Source organism: Melozone crissalis, unplaced genomic scaffold, assembly GCF_028551555.1.
Source record: "Melozone crissalis strain CALT ecotype California unplaced genomic scaffold, PUWL_Pcris_2 ptg000042l_1, whole genome shotgun sequence".
In the NCBI taxonomy this organism is placed as follows: domain Eukaryota; kingdom Metazoa; phylum Chordata; class Aves; order Passeriformes; family Passerellidae; genus Melozone; species Melozone crissalis.
This window is the reverse complement of record NW_026535820.1, coordinates 2023159-2046046: the sequence shown is the minus strand read 5'-3', so window position 1 is coordinate 2046046 and position 22888 is coordinate 2023159. Positions and strand designations below refer to the sequence as shown.

General features: G+C 38.4%; 1 protein-coding gene across 4 annotated transcripts in view; it reads right to left on the bottom strand.

Annotated features, from left to right (window-relative positions):
* JPH1 (junctophilin 1) overlaps positions 1-22888 on the bottom strand; it is an 83025-nt gene that overhangs the window by 9404 nt on the left and 50733 nt on the right. For all 4 annotated transcript variants that reach the window (XM_054284661.1, XM_054284660.1, XM_054284662.1 and 1 more), the window contains exons 3-4: positions 18335-18453; positions 884-1545 (exon numbers count right to left, since the gene is read on the bottom strand). In XM_054284661.1, coding sequence (XP_054140636.1) covers positions 884-1545; positions 18335-18453 — 781 coding nt within the window. The remainder of the gene's footprint in view (positions 1-883; positions 1546-18334; positions 18454-22888) is intronic.

Below are 22888 nucleotides of genomic sequence, written 5' to 3'. Positions count from 1 at the left end.
ATGACCTCACCAGAATAATATCAAATAACTGATGGTTTTCTAATTACTTTTTGAGACCCATCAGTCAGTTTAAAAAAATTCTTTTAATGTGACATTTAGCCTTTGCATTAGTCTGTTTTCCTTGTCAGAATACATGACCATGTAAAAGAAAATCAAGTGACCTTCTTGATTGAGATGACGATTCTTCTGCCACACCTGAAGATGCCAAACTTGTTTGACAAGATCACTTCCAATTCATGTTGGTGGGAAATTACTCCCCCTCTTTATTATCTAGATTTATTATTAATGAAGTCTGATGTCAATTATTCAAGTGTTTTGCATGCAGTTGGTACTAGGCTATCTGGATCTCTTTAAATGGGTAATTCTGTTTATCCCATCAATAACGACACACTGTTTGTTCTGTAGAGTACCACCAAAAATGACTCAAAGAAACAATGCTTATAAAAGAGAAACATTATGACTATTATCTAGAACTCTTCATTCACTAAAGGCTAACTTTATTATGCAAAACTAATGATTTCCTGAGTTTCTCTTGGCCCAAAAATCACAGAAACATAATCAGAGATTCTGAATTTCATAGCCTGGCTTTTTCTTCTAATATGAAATACAAATGCTATTAGTCATCACTCCTTTTCTGCCCAGCTATTGATAATTTTATTATTTTTGAATAATAATGAAATTAAGAGTCACACCGATCTGAAACGGTATTTTAAAAACTCTGCTTATTCCAGACTGGAATATTTCTTCCTCACTCCAGGTGAAGCACGTGTTAGCTAGCAGACTGTATCCAGATGAAGATTTGACAGTGCTTACTTAGATTGCAAAGCTCAGCACTTGGAGGCACAAGGGCAGTGAAAGTGAAAATGTTTCTTGTAGTACTTACCGAGCTGTTTCCTACTTCTTTCTCCATTGCTGAATGGGACTCATTATTAGCTGGGTTCTTTGGTGCAGCAAATTCTGGTTTCTTAATTTTTATGTCAGGCTTGTTTTCTTTGGCATCTGGCTTACCCCCAGATCTAGCAGGACTTGGCTTCTGAGAGGGTGGTATCCGTGCAAGGGTTGATGGTGAAGGGTTGGCATATTCATCTTCTTCCCTGAGCTCCTGTGGAAGCGCTGTTGGATTTGTTTTTACATAATAGCCATGGTAGTGACCATGCAGCTCCCCATTCTCTGTGCTGCTGGCGTTGTGCTGGGCTGAGAACTTTGGCTGGTGTTTCCCAGCTGCTTCCTCCTTCACTGGTGCTTTTGAATATAAAGGCTTGTTAGTCGTGGGTGTTATATTCTCAGTTGCTAAAAGCTTTTTTTCTTGACTGAGTCTTGCTCCAGAAGTGGAGCTTTGCTTTTTCAGTTGTTTTGAAGGAGAAGTCTCAGAAGAGAGAGGAGGACTATTTCTTGGGCTTGCTTCTGGGGTTCGAGGGGGTGTAGTACCTTTTCGATAAAAGTGAGGTGACTCTTTTGGGGAGGGTGGTTTCTCCTGACCTTTTTCTTCAGATTTTTCTTTTCCATCCATTCCTTCTTGAAATTTTTGTTTGATATAATCAGGGCCTGAAAAACAGTGTAACAGAAATACTAAGATCAAAACAAAGTTCACAGTGAAACTATTGCACTGGGATGTCAGACTGTACTGCCTTGCTAAAATGCAGACAGGGGTGTATGTTACCAACAGTTCATTGACATCCACAGTGATTTACTCCAAATTGCTCAGGCACAGGAGCTACTGTAGTTTGGTAATTGTTTTTTGGTAATTGTTGGAACAACTTATTAACTTGGCTCAGTCACTCTATATCTTCAGCTTCTTAAGGGGCCACAGTATGTAAACTGTTCCTGAGTAAAGTCTGAGTGACTGTAGATTGTCTAACCTTACATCACCTACCATTCCTTTTCTGAGAGGCAAGTTTTGAGGTATGTTTTGCTTGATTACCCTCACTGATTTAACTTCTCATGATCAGAGTACCTGTTTGATATGTAGTTAACCATGAGAATGAAATGTCTCTTCTGTCCTTGTAAGCTACAGGACAAAGGGCTTCAATCACTTTTTCCCCCCTTTGGGTGAATGTCAGCTTGCCTTATGTACACATATAAGTGCCTTAAACTCACATGCTGGCTTTGTCTTCCAGAACCAATCACTCCCACATGAAGACCCAGGTTAACCACTCTAGTCACTAATACAATTCCTGCTTAGAAGGCAGGAATACAAATTCTTTCACATTCACCAGGAAAATACAGAGCAGCAAGTGTGAAGAACATCCTCTCCCCAAATTCTAGCTAAACACCCATATGCACATTCACTACTAGGATTCACTTATCAAAGTGCATGTCTGTACAGCTGTTAACATAAACACAAACTGGCTGACACGCTCTCCTCCAATTTTTGGTTCTCAGATTTAATTGTTTAATTGTAAGACCTCAGCAAACACTGCTGAAAAAACAAAATTGCTGTAAATCTGTATGCACTGTAGGCAATGTTTTCTGCTTTACTTCATAGAGGTTACATTTCAGATTTCAGAATCAGTTTCCCTAAAAAGTCAGAAGTTGGGGAGCTCTGTGATCCAAGACCTGCTGACAATCTTCCTATACTTTCAAAAATGGCTTCTGAAAAATACATTGCAACTTGTTTCTTCACTTCTATCTTTGCTAGCACCACAACTTTCCTTTGATTTCTTTACCCTTCTCTAAGTGAGCCTTATCTGTGCTTTAAGTCATGGAGAAATTCTGTGCCCAGAGAAGAATGTCTGCACACATTTTTCTGCTTCTGAGTTTAAGAGGAGGCTCTAACTGTGCTAGGCAGATACAGTGTTTTTACAGATGCCAGAAGCATATGCATATCTACGCAGTGCGAGGATGAGAGGAAGGAAGAGCAGCATGAAGCTTTTGGAAGTTACTGAGTCATCTGGTAAGTAAGCATTGCTGAGATGAAGAATTACTCGGCATGCAAGGTCTTTTGAGCAGGAAACATTTTTGGTATATCTGAAAACCAGGGGTGGAAACAGGGAGCTGTTAAGAAAGAAGGCTAGACACAGACAAGCCAGGATTTGTTCTCAAATGACATTTGAGGAGGAAGTTTTGAGGAGTTAAGCCTGCACAGAGGGAGAGAACTAGAGGCTTGATTCACAGCTTTTTATAATCTTCCTGGTAAAAGGGAAAGCCAGCACAACACAAATTAAGAGTTTCCATATATAAAGTTACAGGTATGATCGCCATGCAAAAACTTCTCCATCGTGTTGGGGATTTCCTTCCATCTTTGCTGAGATACATAAGGTAATGCTGAGGGGTTTAACATGCATAAACTTTATTTTTCATATCTTTTCACATTAGATATAATTAGGAGTGTAAAGAGAAAAGGATACCTAAAAGAGCTCTGACTAATCTTTAAGCCCAAGCCACGGAGCTGTCAAATTGCAATGATTATTCATTATGGACAAACCCATATTCACATTAGCTTGCTCTTTATGACTGCTGGGGCTAAAGCATCCAATTGGAACACTATCTCTTAAGTTCTACAATGCTGCCTAAATTCTGAAAATTCACATACTGTGACAGCTCTGCACTGCCTCATTTATGTAAAGATTTGACTTTTACTAATATATGACAGCACTTGACAAACTGAAGACACTTTCATAAGGAAAACATCAGAAAATGACATCAGAAATTACTTCAGAAATGTCATTCCTCTCCACCCTTTCTGCAACCCACTAAAAGTCTCCCGAAGTTGGCCAGAGAAAATCCTCTCATCAAGAAACCTCCAAGCTATTGGAATTTTTGAAAACAGAAGGGAACCCATGGTCTCAGCTGCCCATCTCTCACCAAGAGACCGGTGGAGTGAAGAGTAAAAAACTTAAAAGCAAAACAAAAATACAATCTGGACCTTCCCAAAGAAGTTAAGTTTCAACAGGCTAACAATGCCACACTTTCACTGGGTATTTGGAAATATTTGATGCTACGTGACACTGAGCTCCACCAGAGAATGCTGTATCCAAGTAACATCTGAGGGTGTCTGACCAGATGTTCAGCCATTGCCTTAGCACAGCACAGCAGCCCTCCCTCCCACCCCCATAACATCACATATGCATATTAGAGATACATCCCTTGCCTCCAGTCCTGTCAGGCAAGTCTTTCCAACACTGAAATTCTTGGCCCTTTGCTGAAGTTCCCTTTGGAGGTTTTCCAAATCCTTTTTAAACATCTGTTCACTGTATCCAATACAATTGGATTGTGCACCTGTCCCAGCCACTGACTCCAAGCAGCAAGAACTCAGCTCCCACTCCTTCCAAGAACTAAGAGCTGCCAGGACTAAGAGGATTTAACTTGTCCCCTTTGTTAAAGACATGACTCTACAGACATGGGTAAGGGAGTCCTTCATCATAAGAGCAATCTACAGCACAAGTTTAAAGCACCAAGGGCCAAGAGTCACTTACATCCTTTCGGGTAACATTTCTTAGCTGGCTGGTCTTAATGAGGAAGAGAACAGAATTTGAGGGAAAAGTGGCATTATCTGACCAGGAAATAAACATGGCACTCTGGTTCTTCAGTTTGCAGTTCAAGCAAGCAGTAGATCTAGATATGATACATCTGAATGCCTAAGGAGAACCTGGTCTGGAATGTAGAACCAAGAAGTGTTATCTAACCAAGGTAAGATGAACTTGTGTGTTTTCTCATGGTGACATGCTGGCTGTGCTACCATTGGATCAAAATTGTTGCACCTTTACTCAACCAAGGTCAGCCACAGGGTGGTTTTGGCTCACACACCTGTTGTGATGCCAGCAAGTGGGTGGCACCACTGAAGTGTGAGTTAGCCAGTATTTGGGGAGAATAGACTCTGAAGGCCAAAGGACTGTGTGGATGTGTGCACAGAGTCTCACACAGCCTGATGGTCAGCTTGAACAGCATTTCAGTGATGGCTGTGGGGTGAGGGAATCTTTGCTTTGGTTGAAGATGCACTCATGGTTGCTCTAAATCTAGGATTTCTTGTGAATTTCTTATGTAATCTGTCCTTCCTCCTGGAAGGGCTCCAGTAAGTGATGGGACAGCATGGCCAGCCCTGTAAATGAGAAGAGAAGGATGCCCTGGTTCTGCCACAGCATTTTTAAGGAGGTGACAGCCACATGCTTTCCCCCATGGCCTAGTGAGGCACACGTATTGGCAGCATAGGGCTGGGGCAGGATTGTGGCTCAAGGAGCATCTGAAAATGTCATCTTGCAGGACACTGTAAATGCAGCCACTGCTACCCAAGAAGGCTGAGAAGAGACCTTGTGCCTCATCAGATCAGAATGAAATCTGAAGCTTGCGAGGGACGGTAGAACACATCTAGGATAATGAGGGAAAAGGCATACATGAAATTGCATCAGTGATTTTTTAAATATCTTACCATTCTGACCAATTTAGGCAAAATAAGCATTTCATATTGCAATTTTTTTTATCTACTAAAAGCAAAAGAAGACTGTAATGCCACTAACGCAGGCTCCAGAACATAATCTTTTAAGAATATAATATTTAAAGTACTACTGATGCTGAGTGATGTGATTCAATTTCAAGGTATGTTAGAAGTACTTATTAGATAAACATATGCTTATTTCTGGTACATGTTATGAGATGTAACCTATCTTTAGTGCCACATAGAGAGTTAACAAATAGACAGGGTTTTAAAGAGTAATCCAAATAAGAAACAAAGCTGTAATTTCATCATTATGAGAAAATTCATGTTGCGCTTATAGATAAATTCCAAATGTGGAGCACATAGCTCACCTCCTAATTTTGTTCACATGTATGAACTGTTAATGGAAAGATGCTCAATTTTCACTATAATGTTTAACAACTGTCTGTGGGGTAATGGTGACACAATCAAAGTTACCTGCTCAACCAGAACACTGCAGTCTATATGCAAACCTTCCAAGATTAGAGGCCTCTTTTTACTGAACTACTCAACATTTGTACAAAAAAAGGAGAGAATTCCTGATCTGAAAAGTTCACAGCCTAGAAATAAAAACTAAAGCTTATACCAATAGCCCATGTTAGTGAAGGGGAAGCTAACCCAAAAGGAAATCATGACCCAGAGCATATGTTTCATCTGAATAACCTTTCTGAATTTAGTGCTCAGCTGTGAATAAAGTACCAACATGCCTAAAGTTTTTCTAAATCTTTGACAAAGTTAAAGGTGCTGAGAAAGCCTTTGTCAAAACTAGGAAAGGAGTGTAAGCCTCCTGAGTAATGAAAACTCCACACAGCACTTTGGCCACAAGTTTGTGGCCTACCACAAATATCTTCTTGCTGAAAAAGCTGAGAGCTGATCTACCAAATCAACATTCAAAGAGAGAAGGAAATAATAAATGACAAATAAATTTCTTACTGCAGATTATACCCTAATACAAATCCAGAGCATGAGATGGTTGAAGCAAAAGCTTAAGACTTTTGTATTTAAAGGAACTGTACTAAAAAAGGAAAGTGTATACTTTATGTTGGCACTGCAGGTTGATATATACTGTTCATGAAATAAGGCAGTGAAAACAATTTGGTTTATCTACTGATGGTTTTGATGGTTTTCTCATATGTCACTGTCAGCAACAATAAGTATGCTCTCACAGTAAGACTGCTTTGCTATTCTGATGAACTTCATAAAATTGTGAAAAGCCAAGTGAAAAATCAGAGGATCAATTAATATAGGATCTTTCTCCCTTATGTTAGGCTTTCTAAGGATAGGACTTCCAGTATAAAAGAATTCCTCAGGATGGTAAATGTAGGTGAAGAAATATAAATAATCAATTATCAATCTCTTAAAATAAATGATTCAGTGAGTCATTATGGAAGTGCAAATAACTATATTCAGTAAATTTTAGAAAGATAGGGTCTATTTCTTCATTGGGGAGATGTGAAAGGAGGGAGAAGAGCTATAATTAATATCATTAGTACTTCCTCTGTTTTGTTCTTAATTTTCTGGTGGTTATACTGGTAACAGGGAACAAAAAAACCCTCTTAAGCGCTAGGCTGCTGGCTTGAATTCAGCCCCACTGAATGGAGGGCTGGGCAATGCCATATGCAAAATGTGTTGATGAACTCACTGCAGCAGAGATATGGTTATGTTTTTAGTAATGTTTGGTAGACTGAACTGGGACTGAATAGGTCTGGAAATTAAAAACTATTGCCAGAGAAATAAAAGGATATAAGGCAAGGTGCTTAAAGAGCAACAGGGCTCTGAGAGAACAGTTCTGCTTGACTTAGGTATGAGAAGAACAGAACAGGACATTTCAGTCAAAAGGGACTTAGAACAATCATCTTGTCCATGTCACTGACTAATTCAGAGCTGAGCAAAAGTTAAAACCTGTTACTAAGGGCATTGTCCAAATACCTCTAGAACACTGACAATCCTGAGCCATCAAACACCTCTCTAGAACAGCCTGTTCCAGTGTTTGACCCCTCTCCTGGTAGAGAAAATCTTCCTAATGGTATTTTAGGAGGTTCTCACTCCAGGTGTGTGCCGTACCCTTCTGATGGATGCAGTGACCCAGCAGCAGGGCATGGAATAGTGCAGCTCCACCATGGTTGGGTCAATGTGCAGCAACATAAGAACTATCTTACTCCTAGTGATGCATGGATAAGTTTTTTAAGAATTCCTTAATTAAAAAACACATAGGCAGGCCTGGCTGCCCTGTTTCAGCTGCATCTGAAGTTGGTTTTGCCACCTGGAATAATGGCTTTCTTTAACTGTACTTGAGAACGCTTTAGAGAATAAAAAAACACATTAGCTAAGGCTTAAAAATAAAGCATGTCACAAAAGAGAAAAAAAAAATGGAATGGGATTGTTGACACTGTCTTGTGAAATGCAGAAGAAACCCAAGTCTGGATGGCTGATTTAACTTTTAGCCTCTGATGGCAACTGCATTTTGGTGAGGTACGACCAGCATTTTAAATGCTATTAAGCAGCTTCCCTAGCTAAGGGCAAATAAAAAATCTTTCCTGGATCAATTTTAAAATTCCATTTGGCTGCCTTAAAAATATACCAGCATGGAAGTATCATGGTGGCCTAGGAAAGTAAACTACAATGCAAACAAGAGGGAGAGGAGTCCATTTTCTTTTCCCACAATCCAAAAAATACTCCAAAATATAATGTTTATTACTTAGAATCTTTCTTAATTCACTCTTAATTGAAAATCTTCATTTCCTACTCCTCTCTCTTTGAAGATATCTTCCCTTTGCTGAAGTTTTCTCCAGCTTACACTTTCAGGGTTTCTCATTCTGTTGCTAGCATTGCTGCTTCCTTAAGCAGTATTCCTGGTGGTCTTCCTCCTCATGCTGGACTGGAGGCAAGACTGCAGCTAGCATGTGCCAACAGCTACTCACTAAATCCATGAATACCATAGAGATTGATGCCTACATGTGTTTAGCTTATGGAACTGTTCTGGTTTGATCTGGCAGCCTGCTGTCTTTGAAACCATGTACTACCAACATGACCAAAACATATGACAAAGAGATAGGATATAAGGTGATATTTTACTATTGCCACAACCTGACAAAGCCACATCATCATCCAGCAATGTAAAAATCAGAATATCTTCCCAAGGAGCCCTAGTCCACCTAGGAAAAACTTTAAATGGTGGCATCACTGAATACAAGCAGGCTTCAAAGCAAATGGAAATGCAAACTTCCCTTCTTGGTAAGTAAAGATAAGGACCTACAGAAAGTATTCACTGGTAGAAATTGCTTATTAACTATCTTGTTCAGAAGAACCCAAACCACAAAATTCTTGCACATCAAGGTTGCTACTTTATACCTGCTCAGGGAACAGTTTTATGCAGTATCCCAAACAACTTCTGCATAGTTTTGCCAGAATATGTATCTACCATATTTTAAATATCTGCCAATGCTTTATTTTCCTGACTGTAAAATCAAGAAAATGACACAGCCTTTTCATAACCCCCACCAAATGCTTCCCGACATGGACTAGACGGAGATCAAAAGCCTTGAGTTACTTATTTACTAGCCCCATGTACAGAGACACACACACACACACACACACACAGACTTTGGCCAAACCCAAGTTTTTATGCCTCTGTGTTTACTCTGTTGTGATATTTACACAGCACAATACAGTTCTTGGTGTGACCTGACTACTTTACTGCCAGTGTCTCTGCATTTTGCACAGGTATTTGTTGAAAAGCATATGACACCACGTTATCTCACAATGCTTTTGGAAAGTATCACAGCGTCTACTCAAGCACACTCGAGCTGCCAGCAACAGCAATGGCAACAGAAAAGGAAAAGGACTTTAGCCAAGCAATTCACATCATAGGTAACATCACAAACTTGTGAGTCTAGCAGTAGTATGATGAAACAGATATTAATGTAATTTCTACCGGTAGAAAAACCAGACTGCCTCTTTTCTCCATGTCAGTTCCTCCAAATCTGAAATTATTTTGAGTTACCCTACCATTAATACACCTGCATACAGAACCTAAACAGTGTTTTTGTAATTTGGAATTCTGAATTATCCATTAACTAAAGAATCATTAAGGATAAAAGAATCCCTAAAAATAAGATTTTCTTCCTCTAAAGGTTTATAAATGCATCATTAAAGTGCAGACACATACACACTAATGAATTTCAAAAACTGCCTGGCGTCAGCACCAAGAACAAGGAATTTATTCTTATGTACCCAAGCTCTGCTCCATTCCTGTAACTGCTTTAGCAGGTGACTGAAGTAGCTGTGGTATTTCCAAAACAGGGCAACATTTCCTAACTGTATCTGCAAAGCAGTCTGTAAGCCTTTATACTTCTGGATTCAATACCATCTGAAAAATATAACAAATATATCTTACCTGGTAGAGGGCACTATGAGTGCTGCACAACTATCTCTAACACCTCACTGGCACATCAGCTTATGGACACAGAAACTGCCTGTGACCAGCAATCTTAATTATGGCTTGCTTTACTTACCCTGCATTTCTGTTGATGAATACTGACAGAACTTCAAAAAATATCTGTCAAGATTACATGGTGATGCATATGACTCCTGTATCTAGGACAGGCTTCATTTTTCCAGGGTAGATAATATGCAGACATTGTATTTAATGTGAATGATCCCAGCCAAATAACACATGCACTATAATCTACTTGAATGCTTCTAAGCCTGCAGGCTGCCTAACAGGCGATAACTGAGAAGGTAAATTTTTAGCTTTTTCACAGAAAACCTAGAGACTACTTCATCTGAACTTCACTGGGGCAGCTGTTAGCTGCAAAAGTAGGTTTTTTTAAGCTCTTAAAGGATGGGCAGAAGTGAAAGGCTGTAATCCTATTCTCATTGCAAGTGCATATTCTCTGAGAAGATGAATTTTAAATATAGAGAGACTGTTAATGTGGCATAATAACTGTCTTTACTCAGTAGAATTCACACTTCTTTACATTTCTCCCAGCATGTCCAGATCTTTCTGACATGATGATCCCCAAAGTTCTACACAGTATTTCAGACTCAGTGTCACTGGGATCATGCAGAGAAGGGACCATTCTCCATGACGTGCTTCTGTATATACAGCCTGGAAGGGCATTAGCTACTTCTCTTATCACATTTCAAGTGCATGGCTGTCATCCTGCTCCATGGGACTTTGGCAGCTTTAGCAGGAGCAGGTTCATGTCTGCCCTCCAACTGGCCAAGTCTGTCAGCCGGCCTTAAGAACTGTTTCTCAGTAAATTCAATAAACAAGTGAATTTTTTGCCAAAGCCCTTCTAATCTTTACCTCTTTTAAAATCCTTATTTCATAAAGACACAGTGCCTGTTTTTCTGAGAACACCCTTCTGATCTTCCACTACAGAAAAAAACAGAGCCTAGGATATGCACACAGGGCTTGGGTTGTAGATGTCAACATTTCCTATGCCTGTGGAATATCTTCCAAAAAGGCTCAAAACCGGAAAGACAGTGAATACATGTGTGTCAGCAAACAAGGAACATTAATTTTGAATATACAGGCATAGATACAGATAGGTGAAATAACATGGAAAAACTAGACAGCTTCAGACTCTACTGATTCTACAGATCTAGAGATGCATTACTACCTTAAATTAAAACTCCAGATATTTCTAAGGGATTCATGATTATATTATATGATGTCAGACTTAATTTTTTTAGAACTTTCCTTTATCACCTATTATTTATAGAAAATACACTGGAAATTATGAACAGGAGTAAAATAAAGAGACTTGAAATTTACTGCCTTTGAAATATATGGCTTTATGAATTTTCTTGGAGGGTTGCGGGCTAATTCAGTATTTTTCAAAATCCGTACTCATTAAGCTGTACCACACTTCCAGCAAAATTAATTTCTTGTATCTAGCACTGAAATTAATTATAAAGTATAAGAGCCTGGAGTGACTGCTGCACTGCAAATGCCAGAACTGGAGAAATACAACAATCAATTTAATTCTGCTAAAACTAGGGTATGTGAGCTGCTTAGTCTTGCATCCAAATCTGGCTTCTTTCCAATATGTTCTTATTCTTTTGTATTTTAGGAGAAACCCCACTCACCATGCCACTTACCATTCTGACCTCACACAGTGTCATTTCTTCCCTTTCCCATTGGTACTCTAAGCTTTCAATTCTAAACTCTAAGTTTCCAGTATCCATTTACTGCTCCTCTCCTCCAAATCTATCCCATACTCTTCATTTGGCAACTGCCTTTGGCAAAATACTTTCTGCTCTTCATCTGATACTTTTTGAGGAACCTCTGCGATTTTCTTAGCCACATTTCAGTATCAGTACCCCACTCTTACCCTCCTTTTACACAGGCAACAATTCTCCTCTTCTGGAACAAATCTCGTCTGTTAATATCTGTGATTTATCCTTTTAATTCACCCGTATTTTTCTTTCATTTTCAAACCATACTTTCAAGGCAAAACCCTCCAATTATTCTGTTCTTGGACTCTCTACCTTTCCTTTACAATTTTCATTCTGTTTAATTTAACCATACAAAAAATAGCAATTCCATGCTGGCTGTGTTTCAGTTCCAGGTTTTACTCCTGCTCAGACAATAATCTGAATGAATCACTATTATTGAACTAATAGGCAGAAATCTTCATCTCCTCCAAATTCTCAACATGGTCTTCCACATCATACTGAACATTACTCTACATTATTCAGGTCTGTATTATGAATTAGATTTTTCATTTTTGGGTATCTTCCTACAGTCCTCCAGGTACTACTTACAGTAATTTTAAGGGAAAATTACTTGGAATAAAAGGGCATTTACATTACCCGTCTATTTCTGTGGCCTTGACAAACACAGAATACAGCTGCAAAGATTACTTTTCTCTAATGGTCCGAATCACACGTTAAAAGTGTAACAGGAGAAACCTAACCTTTTAAACATAATTTAAATCTCCACTAGTATAATAAAATCCTTTCAAAATAGATCACCATACTCGACTGAAAATTAGCACTGTAAGTAAAGTTCTCAGTTCTTTGTTAGCTGAATTTCAACATGGAACAAATATTTATGACATGGTTATAAATAGGATTTATAATGGAAATTTTGACACTGTGATAATACTCCCATGTGATAGACCCTACTTCATCTTGTCCTTGGCTGGACACCATGACAGACCAATATAGAAATTCACTGGAGCAGGCCAACAGTGTCCTGGAAGGAATGGTTCTTTTTCAGAGCAAATGAACAATTTTTAACAGGAGAAAGGAAGCACTGACCTCTTTCTCTCAGACTACACCTGTAATTAACACTCTCATAGTGCCAGTTTAGATACTTACACCTAGACTAGAATTCAAAAAGTTACTTTGAGATAGCAACACAGCACTGAAGTTAGTCCAGGCTTCAACAAGTTTCACAGTCAGATCCTGCAGCCTTTACTAAGCAACCATGAATTTCATCTGGATGCAAATTAACTAGCTCACTACTTATGCAAGTCTGTGAAAATTATAGTGATTGTAACAGCTTTATCTTTCTACAGGAAACTGGTTCTCTGTTATTAGTTTTAAAAGTTAATTTGCTCAAAACTAATAAGGCATATTTTTTCCTTAAAAAGCAAATAATTTGATTATGTGACTCAAAAGTGTCTTGGAGAGACTGAGAAAGCATCCTGAAGAATTAAGGCTATGCCTCTGCAAACTGTCTTTGCTTTGCCTTCTCCCAGGCAGGCTCTCCTGTCCAGACGCATTGCAGGAACACTGAGGAGTGGGTTGAGCCAGCAGGTGTGTCAGGCAGTGCAGCAGGATGGATGCAGACTCCCAGCAAGCTGGATGGCCCTCACCCTGGGCAAGAGGAAAAATGTGGAAGGAAGGGTGGGGGCATCTGTACCCAGGGCTTGCTGAGACAGGTGATAAATCTGGAAGTCATGCTGTGAAGACTGGTATGACATGACTTATAAAAAGAAAGGGGAGAACAAGAATAAAGCTTGAAATTGGCACTTTTTCCTTTAATGCACCTTCTTTCTTTGATTTCTGGATACAACAGAAGTGCATTACGATACATCTATAGGCTCTGTCTTCTCCAGAGTTCTGTAGAAAGAGGATAGAAGCAATAGATTGTAGAGAAAAAATGGCACAGCAAGAAACTCAGTAACAGATCTGTGAGGATGATGAAGTCATATGTAGAATAAATTCAGAAAATGAACAGACTCTTGTATGACTAAGAATAATGAGAGAGCTTCTGTATGCTTTAAGGCACAAACTGATGGCATGGCTGGTAACTTTAATCAGGCAAAATGCTCATTGTAATTGGCTTTTAAAATAAAACTCTCTGGTCTGGCACACATGCATTTAGCCAGGACATTCCAGTTAATTAGCATCAGCCAGAAATCTCTCTTTCCTGTCCATATGGAGTTTGCGTTTTGAGAACTCGAGGAGGTGGTAATAGCAGAGAAGAGGAAGATGGGAAGAATGGTTTTTTTCCTTAAACTACAGATATCTACCACTGGTCAAAAGAGAATGTAAACCACAGCTCCTCTTTAAGGCATTAGTGGCCATTACAAATTGCCTTGTAATAAACTTAAAATGCTTATTTCTGAAACTAGTAATGTTCAGCATGTTAATACTGAAGCTTTAATAGTAGCCAAATCTTATAGTAAAATATACTAGTAAACCTTGCCAAATTCTTACTCTTATCATTAGGAAGTCTTTGCTCATATAATTCACCTAAAGAAATTCTGTCCATCTCTAAACTTGGACAGCTTTAATTTATAAACTGCTCCTTGATTTCTCTCAAGCCTTGTTTAGGAGGTCAAAGGCTGGATGAATTGTTTTGGTGATCCATGCATGTTCATCTGGCAGCTGGCTGGCCTGACAAATAATCTGCCAGAAAACAACTCAGATCTGAATTTCCAGACCTTAACTGCTCTGTGGTAAAGTGCCCAGACTACTCCTACCCTGCAGGAAAGTAGTTGTACCCTTCTTTCATTTAATCAAATGTTATTCATTCAAACTGAATGAAAGAGCAGTATCCATTTGCTGCAGGGTATACATGCACACAGACAATTATGGCTTAGCTGTCTGATCTGTGCAAGTCCATACTTCAGTTTACCTCCTGATAGCGTGTTTACAAGACCACATCCTAAAGACAGTCTGGGAATTTAGAATGAATGTGTCAGCCAAAGCATCCACTAACCTTGTGCAAGACTAGAACAATACTCCCCATTTTCACTGAGTATCAAAAACCTTTCTTTTCTGTTACACCTTTGATACAGTACTCCCATCAGTCATTTGTTCTTCTCTAGGTTCTACAAGACACACAAAAAAGCACTTATTTTTTCTCTAAGTGAAGACAAATCTCAAACTGTCCCTGGATGACTCCCCTGAATGAGGCTATGACTCAGGTTTCATTTGTTTCCTGTCCTGGTGTGCTCTCTTTTGACACATCCACAAGTTTAGTGATGCCTGGAGGAAATAAACAGGGCAGAGCTGGGATTTCTCAGAATTTATTTCTTGATAAAAAGGCCAGTAAAGTATGGTCTCTAAAAAGAGTACAACATTTGTTAAATCTACAAAATGTAAAGCCTTGTGGGCAGGGCTCTGCAAAGACACACATCCTCCTAATTATTAATCACTAGCCAAATATCTGCTACAGCAAAAGCAGAAGCAGGGTCTTGCTTGAGAACAGCATGAACAAACTCAGGAAAAACAGCTCTCTGCAACCTTGTGAGTCCTTACACTATGGCTCTGGCCTTTTCAATCATACTTGGCTGTCCTTACATGCAAATACTCAGGCAATCAATCATTGGGAGAGCTGAATCTCAAGATTTCTGTGGTACCTCATTATTATTCTTACCTGCTGGATGCTACTTTACTTCCTACTGCTTTGTTCTCCTCTTAGTCTCCTTTTAAACTACACTACAAAGGTAGAGCCTCTTGGCAGCTTCTGATGAATGCCTTAATGAACATAAAGGTGAAACATGAGAGAAAAGATTTGGGAAGTAAGAACTGCCAAGGTACAATGGATGATGAATATTCACTGTAATTATAATTTGTGCTTAATACTAGGCTCTATGCCCCAGAAAGATGCTTTTTAAGAAGTTGAAATTTAAGAGCTTTATCAAAGGTTTTCAAATATTGAAATGGTTTTAGGCTACAAGTAATTAAGAGATCACTCATTAAGACAAAAAAGAATGCTTCTGTTATTTAGAGAAGTATTTGTATTTCACTTATTTTTGTCTCTGTTTCAAGAGGCTTGTTGATATGCTACATACATTTACTGCTGACAGCATGCTTGCCTGCCATACTAAGCAGTTAAAGAAATAAGAGAAAAATTACACTTTCTCATCATAACCTATTTTCAAGACTATTTGGTACAATGGAAAGGTTCACTTAACTATAGTTTCAGAGAATGAGACAGAACACTTACTGATACCTTTTAGCAGCACTTACAGATACTGTAAAAATAAAAAGCTCAAGCAGCAAAAGAAAACCGAGAAGTTGCTACTAGGAAGCAATAAGTTACCTTATTTTCATTCAAATACATGAAAAATGCTATTTGAAAAGCAGGTATTTACTTCTGTTTGTGTGAGTGAATGTAAATACTTGGAAATATTTATCCATTTTATTACCATAAATGACAAAAGCTAACACTAACACTGTCCAGTTACTCTCGGCATGACTCTTGGGAAATGCTTAAACAAGCAAGTATGTGTACAAGTGAGTGGGTTAACTGGTACCACACAGAAAAAGTGCATCTGAGAAAGGTATCCCATACACTGAGCCTGGAAAACATCCCAGGCATGGTAGTACTTGAAATCATCACAATGATTTGTGAACCTGCAGGAGTTTATTTGGGATAACTGAGATTTAGTTAACACCTTGGTATTTAAAACTTGCTTGCATAATGGGAGGAGATTTTTTTTCAAATGTATGGAAATATGCTGTATTTAACTATCTTGGGAACAATTAGAGAATTCAAAATTTGGAGTCCAGAAAACATATTTATCTTTTTCTAGGAGCTAGCTAACCAAGAGATATTTCCACACAGAGAACAGAGTAAGTAAACTTTGAGAAATGCTTGGCTGTGTCATTGCACACATATCCAGCTTCACTTGAGGAAGAGATACAAACTCTCCTCTTTTGTAAATAGAATAAAAGTTTCAAATGAGAGGAAAATAAGATCCCACACCTTCTCTCCCATATCTCAGCTGACCTGTCAGCAATGCTACTTCAATTCCCGTGGCAGGGAGTAAAAAGACACATTCTTGATCTGGGTGATTTCTTGGTGTCAAATTTCACGCTGTCAGATGTTGGCATTTTCACTCAAGTACTCTAGTAATTGCTTTATTTGAAGGGTTTGGCAGCTTTTTAGTGGTTTCTTTCCAAATGCTTCAATTATTTGTGTGGCTAAGGTTATAACTTAACTTATGAATGGCAAGATGGTCTGCTGCTGTAAACTGGGATTTCTTCAGCTGGTGGAGAATGAAATAATGAAATAATGAAATAATGAAAAATGAAAAAAACTTGACTATGATAGCAGTAAATATGGGCCAATAATATAAATGCACAGGAGAGGTAGCACTGAGGTCATTCCCAACAGTGAAAAGTACATATTTATACTGTTTTAAAGCCAGTAAAGTCTTAATACTGGGAACAGTTCTGTTGAGTTTTGCCAACAGTTCTGGACTGCCATGTTCAGAAAAGATTAATTTATACCAGGATGTGTACAAAGAAAGTCTGCAAGACTGGTAAAGGACATGAAAATTCCAATCAGGTGAATAATCCTTGATTTAGGCACTAAATTAATACAAAAAGAGGTCCTCAATCCCCCCAACCCCAAAACACATTCTCTCTCTACAACCAAATACTTAGGAATAAAGAAGAAATCAAGTATTCTCTAAGGTAACTGACAGTAAGGATTTAGTAACAAGTTATACATAGTGACCACTTGAACTAAAAATTGAAGTAAATAGTTGTGTTATTAGAAAATGTTGCAGAATGTTGTTCTTTGCTTTTTTGGGTCATTATAGCCTGCATTCACTATATGCGTGCATTTAAGTAAGTTTGTGTCTGAAACAAGGATGAGCAGAAAATGACAGTAAGTGAAAATGAATCTCAGAGCTATAATCTCTATTAGCATGCGAGTACAGGCAGATCCTTGAGAAGTAATAACAAGATATGACTCAACTCAATTTGACAGGTGAAAGAAAGGGCAGACATGAAAAGACATTAAAATGGCAAATGGAGTTCCATTTTATCTGTCCAATTTTAAGCTAAAGAGCAGTACACAGAAATATGAACCTCATGGAAAGACAGCAAAAAAACAATGCAAAATCAACTTTGCTTCTTCCTGCAGCAACTTTTCAAGCCCCGCGAGAGATGAAAACAGGCTGCAATGCTGATGTAGGTGGGACAGACCTAATTCTATGCCATTGTGAATATAGAATTAATGTTCTACAGAGCATCCCAGGCATAACAGAGGAAGATTCTCTTGCAGGTTATGTATGTCTAATGGCAAAACTTTCTCCAAAATTTAGCCCTTAGCTAACCAAGACTGTCAGGAATTCTACTGGACAGTAAAAAACCTATAGATCTTCCCACTAATAAACACATTATAGAATTAATCCAAATTTCTGTTGATTTATGATTGCTGAAGTCTTTGATACTGTCCTGAATAAACTATTAATCTGAGGCAAAGGTTTATGCTTGATACTGACTTTTAAACACTCAACTGTTTTCATACAAAGAAAAAGTCGCCAAATTATTACAAACTGAGAACAAAATCTCCTTGAACAATGTGCATTCCTCATGACATACACATTACTTAGTTCTGTATAAAAGACAACATTCAAGATGGAATCAACACTTTAACTTAACAGAATCTTTTCACTGTAATAAAAAAAACAGCCCCATAAAACCCCAATCTACAATTACCTGGTTGGTAGAAATTTGGTGAAAGTTCTCTGGCAACTGCTCTTGCAATATCACATTCCTGGCGAGCAGCCTGAGCAGCCTGGTCTGCAGCATCAGCTTTAGCTCTTGCGTGTGCGGTTCTGTACAAAGCAGAAAAGAGTTTATGTGCAGAGGATCTTGCATCAGATGCATCAAGCATGAGAGAGCAAAGGACCCCAGCCATCATACACTATCCTGTACAGGGCACTCTTAGACAAACTGTTGTGAGGAACTGCAAGTATCTGCAAGGAATCAGTGAAGTATTTCAGGATCAAATCACTATTCCTCTCAGCTCTTCAGTCCTGTTCAACCTTGGATCGCATTTATTTGCAGGAACACAATTTACAGCCCGAGCTTGTAATTAAAATTCCTAAAGTGAGGGAAAGAATAGTGTCTGACAAAAACACAGGATTAGGGTTTATTTACATGTTACCAGAACGTGTATAGAAGCGCACAGAAGGTCAGACTGGCCACCAGACTGACTCCTAAATAGGACTCTGGGAGTTCAGGACACATGGTGTTCAAAGGAACTGAGGAAGGCTACTACTTTTACCACGTTTCAAAGTTAATGCTGGGTCAATGCTGGGTGCCAAGTGGAAATTTCTGAAGGGAAAAATTCAAGTATATTAGCCCAAAATATAGGAAATGTCTTCACAATCAGATCATGTTGGTAAGGAACAGCCTGGAAAATGTGTTTAACACTTCAATAGGCTTTTGTAGAAATGGGAACTTAACTGTCCTAATTTCTTGTAACTCTCTGAATTTCAAATTCAAAAACAATCTGAAAAGGCAACTTTTCTGAAGTCAAGACAACAGTGTGGAATACTTTGGTAAAGTAATCTGCACTCTGCTGCCACTTTTTTCTTCTTGCTATTTCTCAAAAACCCTCATGAACAGCTTCTGCAAAGGCCTCTGGTTCCAGATTGCAAACTGATAGTTCTGTTACTGCAGGTTTGCATCACTGCATGTCCCATCTTCCCTCTCCACTTTATTTTCCAAACAGTCATCTGTTTAAAAATTCCTGATGGTAGTGATCTCTCTGTGCCTCTACAGCATTAGCACACAGCCTAGAGCTATGAAATGGCTGGTTAGAACAGAGGGGAAGCTAAACATGGCAAACCAGCAGAATATTTTGAGACTCTAAAGATATTAGTAACATTTTTAAACCAAATACATTAAATTTTGTGATCTCATGACTTTTCTCATAACATTCTAATAGAAAACTGACATAGAAGTAAGAAAAGAATTAGTTAACAGGACAACAATAGCATCAAATTTTATCCCATGTGCCTGGTAATAGCAATGAGTAGCAATTAAATAAATGAAAATTTCTAACAACTTCACTGTAAAAATTCAGTTTTATTTTCAAGACATAAGGAAGTGTTCTATGTGTTTTAGATAAAAGAAGAATTAAACGTTAGCATTAACCAGAATGAACATCGAGAGATTAACAGTATGGCAGACTTTGCATTTCTAAAAGGATGTTTAATCCCATAGGGTACTAGTATAAACACAGACATAAAAAAAGCACATAGACAGTTTCATCTGTGGTGCCCAGAGAAGATTTATTTAAGTTACATCCTCCCTAAAATGTGTGTGGGGATAAATGTTGAATGTTCTTTCAAAGCTTAGCTTGTAATAATTTACTGGATAAATATTAGCTTATGCTGCCTTCTTGAAGGTCCCCCTAGTTCTGTGAGAAAAAAAAGATAATGAGCAAATTAATTGTAACACCTTTGCTTTGTACTCAGGATGGGGGAAAGAAACTGTTAATAAAAACAAATACACTGTGTAATCCCATATGTGCTCTGTGCAGTTCATGAATGGGTGCATGGTATGTGCCTGCTTAGTAACAGTAATCAAACACGTTCTTTCTCTAGAATCATTATTTTCAATTAGATGAGCTATTCTTAGCTCCTGCATAATTATGTCTATGTAGCATAAACCTAATGAAGCAGTCCTAGTACTGGGACATTGTTTTGTGAGACAATAATGTAGTCTGCTCATAGATAAACTAGACACTGGTCATCTTTTTGTGATGAAAGAACAACCAGACTACTCCCATAAAAAAATAGCCTAATACTACTGGTACTGCTAAGACAGACATTTTAAAAGCTAATATACCAACCAACCAGCACCAATAAAACATACTGAAAGGATAATACATTTATTTATTGATGCCTATGAATTTTCTATATTATTATACACAAGAAGCAAAACAGACATTCTATTGAAAAGTACAGTATCAATTAGTTAAGGAATTGAGTGGTGACATGAGTAAGAAGCCAGCGTAACTTTGTCACATGAAGCTGGGCAGAGCAGGTCACAACAGGAGGAAGCCAAAGGAACAGAAGGTAAATGAGCACAGCTTTCCTTGGCTGCCTGATCTCACACCTCTTTTTTCAGATCACACTTCCTGCTATTCTGCCCCTTTTGTACTCGCAGTGAGGAGCTCCAGCAGAGCCGAACGGGAGCGAGCAGTGCCAAGGCGTGTCCCAGCAGTGACACACGGAGCAGGGCTCAGGGCTGAGACCCAAGGCACAAGGACAAAAGTGACAAGCAACGGGAAAGTGGCAGAGCTGATCCTCCTGCACAGAGGAGCAGCTCTGTGCCTGCCCTGAACACAGGCTCTTCACTCCTGCAATTGTTTGCTATTTATCACCTTGGCATTTGGCTGCTTCTCTGGCTAACTTCAGCAACGACGTGTGTTTTATCATCTCCATTTGCAACTGCATACTTAGATAAAATTTAACTTCTTGCACACTTAATTCTAAGTGTCAGACTCAAATAATTTTTCTGCTGCTACTTATTTCCCAGGTTTTTTTAAAAAATTTTTAAATTCTGTCTTCCACATTTGATCTGCCTGTATGTTTTCCAGATGACTTGCTTACAGTTACTGCTGCTTGATACTACATTTTGTCTGTACTTGTTTTATTCTGCCTTGAACTGACCCACACACTATCAGACTAGTATTATCAGAAACTATGGAGAAATATTTTAGTTTTGAATGACAACATTTGTAAAGGAGAACTATCCAAGCAGAAATAGAATCCATTTGCTCAATTTAGGCTTCCTACAGTTTTGGAAAAGTTCCTTTACCTTTCATTTTGGGGGTAAATAAGTTTTGTTTGCTATCAGCAATTTTTCATAGAAATTTAAGTCTATGATATATCACATCAAAAAGACCCATAACTGAATGACCACCATCTACTTGAGCACTGTTTTTTTTTTCCTCCAGGGAACTCTATGTCCTTTGCTATGACAAGAGATCTTTATGAGAACTCTTGAAAGCAAAACTCAAGAAAAAAAAAAGGTCTCCTTTCCTATCCCCAGCCAAGAAAAAGACCGCGGTAGGTTTTTTTTCCAGGAAGGATTGATCTCATGTTTCAGCAGCAAAATAGAAATTATGCAGGAAAGAAGGCAGCAATTCACAGATTGCAAAACAGTACAGAAAGACAAGTATTCTGCTTTGCAATGCTGCATTCTAATTCATAGCAAAGGACCTTTAACAATTTTTTTATTTAGAGTGAATAGGCGGCTCTTTGTAAAAAATTATTTCTCAGCAATTCTAATACCTAATACACACTAGTAATACCTAATACACACTAGTAACTTTTGAATTACTGTGTGAGTATATTTGTATTTCTCCTGGAAAGAATCAGGACTATCATTAATATTCAACATGATGTGACAAACGCATGCTTGAAAGCTTTCAAATGAATACAAAAATAAAGTATTTACCAAAATAAATTCATATTTAGGGGGAAAATCTACCACTTCACTAATGAATGCACAGAGATGGTAAATTTAACAGAGACAGGGGCTTCAAATTAAGTTGTATCTGTGGCAGGAATCAAACTGTACTTACATTAAAAAGGAATTTGTAGCTATAGCTCATGGGGAGTCCTGGTACCTCATGGCAGCATGTGGAGTCCCTGTAGACACCTGGTAGATACCAATACATCTGATACCTGGTAGGTACCAGATAGCACCAGTCTCTGTGATCAGTGAGTGAGGGCTGGGGCACCAATGCCTGACTGAAAACCTGAGACACTGCATACCAGGGTCTGATTTTTAGAGCAGTCTAAGTTTTCTAGACTGTGGGACAACTGATATCACCACCGATGTCTTTTTTTTCTGTGTTTCACTGTGTAGGTAAATAGGAATACATCATATTAACTACACTAAAAAATTATAAACACAGAGTCAGAGGCTTCTTACAAGCAGCTCCCTCTTTCAGCAATACTATGGTCAGATTTCTATCTATTTATGTATGAAAAATAACTTGAATGAGGAGTGCTGAGGTTTGAAGAGCTTAAACAATATTATCTCCCCTTCTGCAGCAACAATGCTTATATATAATGCCATGTGCCTGGAATGCATTATGTAATGTTTATCTAAATTTAAAACCCATTTAGAACTGTCCATTACCCTCCAGATTATTTTGTATTTCCATGGTATCCTTCAACGCACTTGTAATGCTGCCTCATTCACAGTCAACTAAAAATGTAAGCAGCATATGTTTACTTTGTTTCA